This window comes from Equus przewalskii, chromosome 16 (genome assembly GCF_037783145.1).
Source record: "Equus przewalskii isolate Varuska chromosome 16, EquPr2, whole genome shotgun sequence".
Classification (NCBI taxonomy): domain Eukaryota; kingdom Metazoa; phylum Chordata; class Mammalia; order Perissodactyla; family Equidae; genus Equus; species Equus przewalskii.
In genome coordinates, this window is record NC_091846.1 from 48,669,128 (window position 1) to 48,682,854 (window position 13,727).

A 13,727-nucleotide genomic window follows, 5' to 3' on the forward strand; every position below is an offset into this window, starting at 1 on the left:
TGATGCCCTTGGGTAAAATCTAGAAATAACCAATACGCAAACTTGCATAATGGGTGTCAATGGCATGGAAGAAAATCCCAGAGACAATATTAGAGCACTCCTTTAAGAAAGACTAGGTCCTCAATGCTCTTGAAGGCCCAAGGGAAAAACATGGTCATTGGTGACTCTGCTTTGAAAACTATTCAGCAGAATTAGACCTTAATATGAAGACATTTTAGGAGTATATTAAATAATCAAACTTGTATTTTTACATACATAATAAAAATGTATCTAAAAGTTCTTTCAAAGTTAAAAAATTCTGTTTATGAAGAAACATTGTGTAATGTTTTAATTGGAAGTTATTTTTCTTTCTTAAGGGTAAATAAAATTTGTGCATGTTACCATTAATGGCCTCTCAGATTTGATGAAATATGGTTATTATATTTTTCATCTGTATCATGTGGTGAAAATGTTGGGAAGCACTGGAATAGATAATAAATGTCGTAAGAGTTTTGAGGGGCCGGCTCCGGGGCCGAGTGGTTAAGTTCGCGTGCTCCGCTGCGGCGGCCCAGGGTTCGGATCCTGGGCGCGGACATGGCACCGCTTGTCAGGCCATGTTGAGGCGGCATCCCACATCCCACAACTAGAAGGACCTGCAACTAAGATATACAACTGTGTACGGAGGGGGGCGGGGGCGGGGGCGGGGGCGGGGCGGGGGTTGGGGAGATAAAGTAGAAAAAAAAAAAGATTGGCAACAGTTGTTAGCCCAGGTGCCAATCTTTAAAAAAAAAAAAAAAGAGTTTTGAAAAAGAATTTTAGGATTGATCCAGAATGAAAAGACTATGAAGTAATAACCAATAACTACTTGAAAAGTGTTCAAGTTCATTAGTGATCAATAAAAATAAAATGAGATATCTTGACCTTCCAATAAGGTCTAGGATTTCTCTCTCGTAGGCTCCACTCTTGTGCTCCTCACTGTTACCTCTTTTTATTTATCCCCTCATTCTCATCCTCTCTCTTTCTTCCTCTTTCCTTCCCTCCTCCTCCAAACCTCCTCATATTCTTCTCTCACAAGAGAGGTTTACCAATAATCTCTTCTGGCTTGACCTCCTGCGGACTCTGATGCCCTTGAAGTCTCAGTCTCCAGTCTAAGTGGCTCATCAACGCTTTGACATTTTTCTGAATAGACAGTTCATTCCTAAGAGGAATTCTGGCATCTGCTGTTGCAACAATGTTTTTTTTACCTTGTTAAAACTGCATTTAGAAAGTTTATAGAAGATATACTACACTAAAGACTCCCAATTCTCAAACTTCTACTCATGTCAGGACATATTTATTTTAAAGTCACTGTCCTGTATATAAGAAATGCTTAAACTGTTGACCCATAATTACCCCCGGAGTAATTTACAGCTTATTTACTTCTTTTTAGCCTCCTCCAACCCCCGGCTTATTTTCTGAGTACCAGACCCTAGCTTGTCGGCATCAGTGCTGCTCTTGTTGCTTTCTTGCTTTGAAAAGAATTCTAGATCTGGCTGCAGGAAACCTAGTTTGAAGTCCCATTCGGCCACTTGTGCAACCTTGGTAAACAACTTAAACCCTCCAAGCCGCAGTTGCGAGCCGCAGTTCTGTTGTTTGAAATGTGGTGACATCTCTATCTTACCTGCCTACTTTACACTGTGGTCAGGATCAAATAAATATATGAGGGATGTCAAAGTTTCTATTAAGTGTAAAGCCTGAATCAAGTGTCAATAGATGTTATTGTTTCATTGCTAAGATAACACCTCACTTAGCTAACATAATGAAACAGTTCAGCAACAAGCTAAAGTTGCATTAATGTATACATTAAAAGTTTTTTGGAGGTAAAACTACACATTTTTATTTGGTTATTAGAATTTTGGGCAGGTGTATCAATTAGCTGGCTACTCCTTTTAATTTGATTATTAAAATTTGGGGCAGGTATAGCAATTAGCTGTTGCTGTGTGAACCCTCCTCCACCCCCAAATTTCCAATGTCATCCTACAAGCGAACATTTATTTAGCTTGCATGTCTGGGGGTTAGCAGTGGGTTAGTCCAGCTAGGCTGGGCTCAGCTGAGCAGGTTCTGCTATGCGCCATGTGTCTCTTACTCTCTTCCTGGGACCAGCAGGCTAGCCCATGTACGTTCTTCCCAAGGCTATGATAGAAGTGCAAGACAGCAAGCAGAAACACAAGCTTGTTAAGGCCCGGACTTCAAACTGACATACCATTATTTTTGCCCCATTTTATTACTCAAAATAAGTCACAAGGATGAACTCAATGTCAAGGAGTGGGGAAATACACAGTTGATTCCATTATTTATGGTAGTTATGGAATATAAAGTCACCATGAACACTGAATTGGTAAATACTGAACCCCTGCTCCTAGAGGAAACACAGGTTCGTTTCCTGTGAGCTTCTGGTCACTTTTTCATCAACAGATCAATACATAACCCAATACAAACCCAATACATGTGTGTTTTTATTTGAAGACACCTCACTAATATATATTGTTGAATTATTAACACTGAACTCAGGGCCAACAGCACCATAACTCATGTCCAAAGGAACTTATCTAACACACATATTTTCTCTATGAGGCACATCATAGCCTTTTTTCACTTAGGAACACGAGACAGCACATGAGTACAACGCTTGGGGCCATTCTATACAGTGAAATCACCAACAAAAAGCACAAAAATGCAAAAAATGTGGCACGAAATAGACTGCAAAAATGACACCTGTTTCCAGTATAAGACCTGAAACAAGACAGCAGAGCATTGCCTTGTTCAACCTCAGCTGGGAACTCAAATTTTTGCCACTCGGTGCACATCTGCAAATGCCTGTGAAAGCACCAGAAGAGTATTGATTTGGGGGATACAAATAAATTTTAGCAAGTAGGTGTACTTGAAATGTAGTATCCATGAATAATGAGGATCAAGCCTACTTTGCCCCTTAGTGGAAAAAACTTCAATGTTATATGGAAAAGGATATGGATAAAGGGAGAGTTAACACATTGAGGGCAATAATGCAGACTCTTGGGCCCCATCTCAGACTTCTCGAATCAAAATCTGCATTTCAAATTCCCCAGGTATTTGCGTGCATATTCAAGTTTGAGAAGTATTGCCCTCAATACCATGGTAGGTACACCCACGCCAGAGGGTGGAAGTTAAACCCTACAAACATTAGAGTCTTACCACATCACTAACGTTTTTATGGGTCCAAAAGTCTGAAGCATGCTGGGACAACCTCTCTAAGGTGAAGGATAAGTTATTGCATCTTGTAATTCCTATTAATAGAGAAGAGACAGAGCATTTGGTGGGCCTCTTTGGCTTTTGGGGGTAACATATGCCACATCCGGGCATACAGCTCCAATGCATTTATTGGGTGACGTGATGGCTGCCACTTTGAATGGGTCCCTGATCAGGAGAGTGCTCTGCAGCAAGTGCATGCTGGAATGTAAGCTGCATTGTTATTTGGTCCTATGTCTTAGTAGATCCAACCGCGCTAGAGAGATCCATGGTGGATAAGGATGCGGTATGGAGTCCTAGGCAAGCCCTAACAAGAGAGTCAAAGTGCAGAATCTCAGGGTTCTGGAGCAAGGCCGTTCTTTTGACAGCAAGTGATTTAAAAAGCAGCCTTTGGCATGCCACTGAGAGCCTGGCCACACAACTCAAGTGATTATGCAACTATAGCTGCCCATAAGGAGCTGGAGATTTCAGATTTACCAAGTCACAGTTAGGTCGGTATCGCGGCAATCTATCAGTTAGAAAAGGAGAAATAGTAGTCATGGGATTGGAAATAACCTTGAAGGGTGAAGAACAGTGACTAGAAGAACATGAACGTGAGAGTTGGAAGTTCCCCAAGAAAGGCAAGCTCAGTATAATAAAGTTATCTTTTTCTTGCTCTCTAATCACTCCTCTCCCTGAATTCCTTCTCTTGGGTGCAGAGTAGTAATATGCACTCTCCTCCAGGTCCAATCTCTGGAGTCATCACTGACAGTTCCTGCTTCATCAGAGGGATACCCCCTTAAAACAGTATCTCTTTAGTCTGTGTCTGCGTCTCCACCTCCATGGCTGCTGTCTTAAGTCCCTCATCATTTCCCTGTTGCAAACTTTCCACATAATTGACAAACCGGGTTTCTGCCTATCTGATTATCCCATTCATTCCTCAAATATTTTTTGAGCATCTACTATCTATAAGGCACCGGGTTGGGCCTTGGGGAAACATTGTGAGGAATTAAAGACATTGCTGCAGGCCTCATGGAATTTACAGTCTCGTGGAGGAGAAAGACGAAAATCCTGCTTAAGATCCTTCAGTGGTTCCCTGCTGTTTTCAGGATGAAGCCCAGATGTCTCGACCTCCCTGTCCCTGCTTCTCTCTCCAGCATCACCTCTAACCACTGCCCCTTAATCTTGCAGGCTCTGCAGCCACAATACACAATTTCTCTTATTCTGAGCACCCTCCTTTCTGCCTAGCTAATGTTTACTGTCTCTCAAGGGTTCAGTCCATCTGTCCACCTTCTTCAGGAAGCCTTCTAGACACTCCCTTCCCTCTTGAGCTGCATTTCTCTGTAGTTTCATCACATTTCATGCTACCACTATCACATACGTATCACACTTTATTGGAATTTTTCGTTCTGTACACATCTACTCTATTGGTGAGCACAGCTTTGTGTAACCAACACTTAACGCAGTCTGATTTATAACAGGTACTTGTTTTCATTAAAGGGAACTGAGTAGATATGTAGAAATGCTCCCTACTCTTCAAGAGCAGACAAGGCCAACACATCACTTGTGACCCCTGATAAAGGATCATCTGGGGGGCACAACTCCCAGGCATTCTCTGGCCTTGGGGCCTCCTTCCTTCCTGGGCCCTCCCTCGCAGAATAAGACTCAGTCAACGCGCCCCCTAGCGCCTCCTGCTGACACTGCAGGAGTGGAAGGGCGCGGCGAACACGCGGTCCCAGACCCTGGAGCGGCGCATGCGTAGCACGCGAGCGCTCGGCTCGGATAGGAAGAGTCCAAGTGTGAGGGGAGCGGCCTGTGGATTCAGATTCTTTTTCGTTCTGCAATAGGAAGGGACTCCTATCCTTTTCCTCTTCGATCATATCTTAATTTAAAATGTAATGCTTGACGTGTGGCTCTGCAGGAAGCGAGAAAGGGGCTAGAGTGTTGTCAAACTCTTCTTCGTCCTTCAGCACCCCTCCCGGGGGCCGTGGGTTGGACGGTCCCAGGTCAGGGCGCGCGGGGGCGGAAGCGGCGGAGCCGGCGCCAGCGGCGGCTGTCAGAGCTGGAGAGGGGCCGGGCGGAGCGGCCATGGAGGGTCAGCGCTGGCTCCCGTTGGAGGCCAATCCCGAGGTGAGCGCAGCTCGGATCTCGGTCTGAGGACTCGGGCAGGGACGGAGGGAACCGGGCTGCCACAGCTAGTCCAGGGTAGTTTGTCTCTAAATCGTGTTCTCTGTTTCGTTTTCAGGTCACCAACCAGGTGAGTGAGGTGTCTGTCACTCGGGACCCCGGAGTCCTCCCTGCCCGCCTACACCTTCACGCTCCCTAGGAGTCTGGGATTTAATTCCGTGAGGGCCCTTCCTGCCCTGCTTCAGGCGGGGATGCCTCTTTTATGGCTGTCTCCCTGCCCACCTGGCTCCTGGAGATGCTTCCAGCTGCCTCAGCCCCTCTGTTTCCATTCCCTCGTCATCCTGTTTCTTGGGGTCTCTGAGGATTGAAGGCCGTTCACCCTATATTCCTATTCCTCTTCCCTCTTCGTTTTGCCTCCTGTAGTGCCGATTCCATAATTTTCCCACCCCTGTACCTTCAGGGTGACTAATTTGCCTACACTATCTGACTCCAAGCTTTGTAAACTCGCCCACCCAGTCCTTGTAATTCCACCCACCGCCTGCACTATGAAATCATCTTCCAATCATCTTCTCTTGCCCCATCCAGTCACTTCTCTTCCCCGCCACACCCCCTTTCTCTTCCAGTCTCTTTAAACTGGAATTTAGTTGCTTTTCTGCCATAGAATTCTCAATATGATCATTTCCACGCTATTCTTTGCAACCTACAACCCTTAAAGTTCGTCCGAGTATCCGAGGTTTGAGTTTGGGGAGGGATGAGGGAACATCTCCCGGCCACTCGATTGAAAGAACAGTAAGTGCTACCAGGTATAAACTTTTGATTTCCTTAGGTGTATTTTGTCTTACTCTGTTTTTCATTCTTAACAGCTCGTTGACTTTTTACTGCCCTGCTAGTTTATCGTATGATACACTTTTCCCCTCATAATCTTCCTTCTCATCACCAAGGAATAATGATTCATCATATACTTAATTGATTTTTGGCTTTCAAAGCTTCTAGAAAATTCCTTATACAAAGAAAGTAGATAGAAATGCTTTATCTTAATATTGGCAGCAAACCCTTTATCTTCTCATTGAGGCTGATAAGCTTTGAAATGACTTCTTGCCCCACCTGTTGTCTCTTTAGTAATCTAGAAATGTGCAAAGCTTAAAGCCCAGCGTATATCTTTTATATTATTCCTGAGGCGGTGTTTCCTATAGATGTCAATTTTCTTTTGTTTCCCTTGCTTTGAAATTTGCTGGATTTTTTTTGTCTTAAAGCATTTTGACCACTTTGCAAAGAGAAAAATCTTCAGGCCGAAGAAGTTAGTGTTTGCAAGTTCTAATTTAATGCCATAGGAAAGAAGCATATTTCTCTCAGACTTAATTTAAAACTATTTTTACATCTTTTGTGAAAAAAATGAATTTACCATTTATCTCAACTCTGTTCTTTTCCATTGAACTCTGTTCTTTCACCAGTACCACACTGTTTTGATTACTGTAGTTTTTTTTTTTTTTTTTGAGGAAGATTAGCCCTGAGCTAACATCTGCTGCCAATCCTCCTCTTTTTGCTGAGGAAGACTGGCCCTGAGCTAACATCCGTGCCCATCTTCCTGTGCTTTATGTGTGGGACGCCTGCCACAGCATGGCTTGCCAAGTTGTGCCACGTCCGCACCCGGGATACAAACCATTGAACCCCGGGCCACTGAAGCAGAACATGCACACTTAACCGCTGTGCCACTGGGCCAGCCCCTGATTACTGTAGTTTTATAGTGAGTCTTGAAATCAAGTAGCATGAATCCTCCAACTTTGTTTTTTGGGTGTTTTTTTTAAGATTGTCCCTGAGCTAACATCTGTTGCCAATTTTCCTCTTTTTTTTTTTTCTCTCCCCAAAACCCCAGTACATAGTTGTATATCCTAGTTGTAAGTCCTTCTAGTTCTTCTATGTGGGATGCCACCACTGCGTGGCTAGATGAGCAGTGTGTAAGTCGGTGCCCAGGATCCAAACCAGTGAACCCTGGGCAACGGAAGCGGAGCACTTGAACTTAACCACTGCACCACCGGGCCAGCCACCCAACTTTTGTTCTTTTTTTGGAGTTGTTTAGGCTATTTTAATTACTTTGCCTTTCCATATAAATTTTAGAATCAGCTTGTCAGTTTCTACAATTTGTGATTTTGATGGTGAATGTTTGTGGAAATCTATAGATATATTTTGGGGAAAATTAACATCTTAGTATTGAGTCTTGCAATCCATTAAGATGGTGCATCTCATCATTTACTTGGGTCTTCTTTGATTTCTTTTAACAGTGTTATGTAGTTTCAGCAGGTAGATCTTGCACATATTTTGTTAGATTTATAACAAAGTATTTAATGATTTTTGGTGCCATTGTAAATGATACTGTTTTTAAATTTCAGTTTCTAATTGTCCATTGCTGTGTATAGAAATACAATTGATTTTTATATGTTGACTTTGTATCCTGCTGCCTTGCTAAATTCACTTATTCTAGTGGCTTTTTTTTTTGTAGTTGCCCTGGGATTTTCTAAATAGACAGTCATATTCCCTGTAAATAGACTGTTTTATTTCTTCTTCTTCAATCTGTATGCCTTTTATTTCTTTTTCTTATTGCACCAGTTGAGACCTTCAATACAAAGTTGAATATGAATAGAAATTTAATTAACTGACTTAGAATTTGGAGAATTAATAAATTAAGCCACAGATAAACCCCACAACAATATCTATACTACCCTTTCTTATTTCATCAACTTAAAAGAATCATAGGCCTTTTACTTATCTTAATTTCACTGTTACCATTGGGTAGTTGCGTGTGTTATTATTGTACTCTTAGTTTGAGCAAATACTGTTTTATGTTCTAATATTTCCTAGTTTCTATAAGAATGATCAACACATGTCTGCTATATGCAGATCATTATTAACCGTGAGACCTTAACTAGTATCCATGTATCTCAGTAAATGTGGTTCAATATGATGGGGACAGAGGACATCCTTGTTTTGTTCTGGCCTTTAGGGGGAAAACATTTCATCTTTCATTAGATATGTTAGTTGTAGGGTTTTGGTAGACGCTTTTTATCAGATAAGGAAGTTCCTTTCTTTTCCTAGTTGCTGAGGGTTTTTATCATGAATCAGTGTTGAATTTTCTCAAATGACTTTTCTGCATCTCTTAAGATAATCATTTAAGGAAGAAAAACTACCAGTTTTACATAAACATAGAAGAAGGGGACACTTCTCAACTCTTTTTATGGCCAGCGTTACCAGACAAGCCATGATAAGAAAAACTGCCCTCCACTATCCCTCAGGAACATGGATGTAAAAATCCTTAACAAAATATTAGGAAATAGAGTGCAGCAGTATGTAAAAAGGATAATGTGTCATGACCAAGAGCTGTTTATCCTGGTATTACAAAGCTGGTTCACTATTTCAAAAGTCAATCTGTAAATAACCATATCAACAGACTAAAGACAAAACTATTTAGATAGTATTTTTATTTATTTTAGTAAGATGTAAGCTAATATAACTGAAAGCTTATGTTCTGTGATTCAGCTGGTATTTGACTTTATTCCTAAGTAATCTTGATAAACTATAAAACACATTTACTCGTTAACATTAATTAAATAATATTTGGTGGACACCTTTTATAATACCAGGTATCTGAGCAGAAGCTGCTTATACTTTGGTGATTAAAATATTCATGGTTTTCTGCTTTTCAGTCCAGTGGGAAGACCAACAATAAAGTTAGCAAAAAAATAAATTAGCAATTATTATAAGTGCAGTGAAAAAAATTAGCAGGGTACTGTGATGAACACCGTCTGGGAAAACATAATAGGTTGGATGGTGACAGGAGGTCACTTTGAGGTGATGTAAACAGAGAAAAGATGTTATTAGTATATAATTGTACGCTATTTCTGACATGCTTTGGCATGATTCAGTTTGTTTTAGATTTATTTATTAAAGAAGTAATGTACTTTTGGTGGGAAAATGGGCAAGAATGTAAGAAGTGATTAGTTTTAACCAAAATTTTTGTGGTTGTTTCTTTATCCTCTCTGTGTTAGTAGCAGAACCAAGAATAGAAAATGAATAGAAATTTAATTAACTGACTTAGAATTTGGAGAATTAATAAATTAAGCCACAGATAAACCCCAACAACAATATCTATACTACCCTTTCTTATTTCATCAACTTAAAAGAATCATAGGCCTTTTACTTATCTTAATTTCACTGTTACCATTGGGTAGTTGCGTGTGTTATTATTGTACTCTTAGTTTGAGCAAATACTGTTTTATGTTCTAATGTTTCCTAGTTTCTATAAGAATGATCAACACATGTCTGCTATATGCAGATCATTATTAACCGTGAGACCTTAACTAGTATCCATGTATCTCAGTAAATGTGGTCAGCGTGATTTCTTTTGTTGGTGAATATGCTGTCAGTCCCTTCAAAGAATATTTTGTCATGCTACAGATAGAACTTAGAATAAAATCAGTTAAGTAATAGAAAAAATTTATTGAAAAATTTGAACTCTTATTTATATGTGCATTTAAAGAAGTAATAGCAGCTTGTAGCTGATGGAAAGTTACAGATAATTAAGCATCAGGAAGGATAACCTTTTTAAAAAGTACAGTTTGTGATATGGACAATCATGGCATATCTTTTTATGACCATACTAGATTTTCATCTTGATTATGTTTTGTGACTTGAGTACAGTACAGCCACATTATGTGTATTTTAAATATTATTGTGTATTAGAACCAGTCATTTTTGATATGGAACCCCCCTAGAAATATTCCCAATTGTAATTTTATTGAAGAGGCAACATATTTTCTGGCGTGATGTATAATGTCCAAAGGAAAATAAATTTACTTTAAGATAACTATTTTATTTAGCTTTGATGCTTAGAGTTAGAAAAGAGTTAGGGATCATATGCTGGGTTATTGCCATAAACATACAAAAATTCGCTAGTTAGTAGATCCTATCTTAGAAAAAACGCCTTGTTACCTTGTCCCCCTGTAGCTACTGCCTCATCTCTGTTTCCCTCTTTATAAATATTCCGCAAAGAATTATTCATAGGAGCTGTTGCTACTTTCTCTGATTTCTCTGATTTTTTTCTGTGTTCACTCCTGTCTAGCTGCTTCTATCCTCACCATTTCAAGTAACTACTTTTGTCAAGTTTACCTCCAGTTGTCCAACAGTCCTCCCATTGAAACCGTACAGAGTAAATCTAATTGCTCTTACATGATATTGCTAAAAATATCTGGGATGAGGATCATAATAATTTAAGTCTTCTCTGAACATGCCCAGATTCTCCAGCTGGGATGTCTTCCAAAACCTTTTCCAGATCCAGTGATCTCCTATCTGTCACCGTATTTCTTGACCTCTCAGCAACATTTGGTAGAGGAGCCCACTTCATCCTTCTTCAAAGTTTATCTTTTCTTGTCTTCTGTGATAATTCTGGTTTTCCTCCTGTTTCTCTGACTGCTTCCTAGATTTGTCTTTGCTACATCATCTCCCAGCTTCTAAGGAGTTCCTCGGAACTTTGTCCAAGACTGCTAATCTTTTTTATGTGCATTCTCTCCCTAGTGATGTTTTCTATCATATAGCATTAATACTATCAATTGTCACATAATTGGTCCCCTGTTCCTCTAAGCCCTGACTTCTCACCAATTTGGAAACCTTTATTTTCAACTATTTCTTTGATATCTCCATTTGGATGTTTTATAGATACCTCAAACTTAACATGGCTGAAAAAGAAATCTGGATTTACATCCTATCACCTCTCCTCCAAACCCATTTCTTCCGCATCTTCCAAGGGCACCACCATTTATGCAATGCCTAAGTCAATGGCATTGATTCTTTTTCACACCTATGCAACTTTGAAGAGACCATACTGTAATGATTTGATTTCTTAGGTTTGAATCTCTGCTCTAAGACCATGGCAGTTACCTAACCTCTTTGTACCTCAGTTTCTTAGTTTGTTATAATCTCTTCTAATCTTAGAAAATTGTTGTAAAGATTAAACAAATTACTACATCTAAAGTATGTAAAACATTGTGTAAAACAAAGCACACACTTTGAATGTTAGCTATTTTTAGTATTCTTGTCTTTTCCTAACTTCTCACATCAATTGATCTGCAGTTCTTGTATACTCTTCTTTCAAAATGTATTCTAAATCTGGCCATTCTCTCCATTTCTACCACAACATCCCAAGCCACCATCACCCTTAATTTGGACAACTACAGTAGCCTCCTAACTAATTTTTCTGTTTCTCCCTTTACTTCCCTAAAATCTGTTCTTCATATACGTACACCCAAAATAGTTTTATAAAAATGCAGATCACATCTTGTGTCTCCCTGCGTAAAACACTGAAAGCACAAAATGGTTTTCCACTGCTTGTCCTTAGAATATAATTCAAGCTTCTTACGGTGGCCTGATGAGGAGGTATAGCCTACCTCTCTCCCATTCGTGCTGGGCTCCTGTCTTTGAATGCCAAACCAGGTCTTGATGTAGAGTCTTTGTATTTCCTCATCCTTTGCTTGAATTGTACTTATCTGGGTTGTTTCATGGCTGGTTCTTTCTTGTCATTTCTTTCTTAACTCAGTCTCCTCCTCAGTGAGTCTTTCCTTGATTACACAGCTAAAATGCTGCTTTCCCCGCAAATCTGTGCTGACATCATGTCTTGATTTATTTTCTTCCTAATAACTTACCACCTTGTGAAATGATGTTGGTTATGTATTTATCTGTTTGTTGTGTGTATCCTACCACTAGGATGCAAATTATATGAGAGCAAGGCCATGTCTGAAGTACTAAGAATGGTGCCTGGCCCATAGGATGCTCTCAACAAATAGTTATTGAATGGAAGAATGAATAAATCTTACATAGCTGCTTTCCTGCTCCAGAAAATCTTTCTCAAAATTATCTTTAATGTGGTCATGAATCTTTTACTTGAATATTTCAATGAGCAGCATTCTGTCTCATAAGGTGGTTTAATTTTTTATTGTAATTATGAAAATAATATAATTAGAAGAATTATATTTCTTTTTATTGAAAGAAAATCTGCTTGTCTATAACTACCTCCAGTTGTCCATCAGTCCTCCCATTGAAACCGTACAGAGTAAATCTAATTGCTCTTACATGATATTGCTAAAAATATCTGGGATGAGGATCATAATAATTTAAGTCTTCTCTGAACATGCCCAGATTCTCTAGCTGGGATGTCTTCCAAAACCTTATCATTCCCGGTCACCTTCTCTTGAGCCTGCTTCTGTTTGTCATTGTCCTTCATAAAATAGGCTTCCCAGAGCTGATATCATATTCCACTCTGAATAATCTGTGTTGAATATAGTGGATTACATTATTCTGAATAATTCTTTTTTTTTTTAAAGCAGACCAGCTTGCATCACTTTTGTTGACAGTTGTGTATTGAGTCCATATGGAGCCTGCAGTGAAGTAAACTCTCTTTTTTCTTAATCTCCACATAAAATGTTTTCAGTATTTCCCCATTCTGTACTTAAATAATTTTATCTTTTTGTTTGTTTGTTTTGCTAAATCTCTATTAGAATTCATTTGGCTAGTTTCCAGGCTTTAAGAACCATTATTTTCTCATGTGACTATTTAGTTATTCTTCTAGTCCTGCGTCTAGCAATTACTACTTGTATACTTTTACCAATGGTAATATCAAGCAATTGCTAGACAAGTATAATTCCTGTCATAACCCAAATCATTAATAAATAGTAACAAGGCAGAATTTGTTGTTGCCCTGAGCAGGCTGTTAAAGACTAGAGAAAGTGGCTTTAGAACAAATTTGAAAGGAAGGTGAATTTTATTTTTCAGTTTTTTTCTTTTTTAATTTATAGAATCAGGGTTTTTGTTATTTGACTATAATCTAAAGAATGAGGAGGAATACATTGTAAATTAGGGGCAGAAGCTAACAGTTTTTCAGATAGAAAACTCCAGTTGTGTGTGAGAAACCTGGAGGGAAGAAATGGTCGTAAACCCTTTGAGAACTTGAGTTCATTGTGGCTAAAGATAGAGAACAAAGTACAATAAACATACTTTAAGCAGTGGGAGATGAAGCTAGAAGAGTAAATAGGTAGCAGAACACCCAGAGCTTTGCATGTGGGTTCTGGGAGCGTGACCTTGAAAAATCATGTAACCTCCCAGACTCAGTTTTCTCATTTGTGAAAGGATGCAATAAAACCTGTCTTGCCAGGTGCAGTAAAGGTGAAGAGCATTAAAGCTCCTGGCATGGTTTCTGATACATGATACTCTTAAACAATATTTACAAGTAATTTAAAATATTCGTCGTTCAGTGGGAAATTTATCATTGGACCATAGAATAAAAAGGATAAGTTGACCAAGGTTCTTTTATGGGCACGTATTCTAATTTACTAATT

At 39.4% G+C, this 13,727-nt stretch overlaps 1 protein-coding gene across 5 annotated transcripts in view; it reads left to right on the plus strand.

Moving 5' to 3' along the window:
* UCHL3 (ubiquitin C-terminal hydrolase L3) overlaps positions 1-13,727 on the plus strand; it is a 112,217-nt gene that overhangs the window by 52,250 nt on the left and 46,240 nt on the right. Inside the window, exon 1 of one of the 5 annotated variants that reach the window (XM_070578478.1) lies at positions 5,217-5,352. The exons of 2 other annotated variants lie outside the window; for them this stretch is intronic. In XM_070578478.1, coding sequence (XP_070434579.1) covers positions 5,311-5,352 — 42 coding nt within the window. In that variant the 5' untranslated portion in view covers positions 5,217-5,310. Of the gene's footprint in view, positions 1-5,216; positions 5,480-13,727 lie in introns of those variants that run through there. 2 more of the 5 variants (XM_070578477.1, XM_070578483.1) reach the window with 2 other exon arrangements.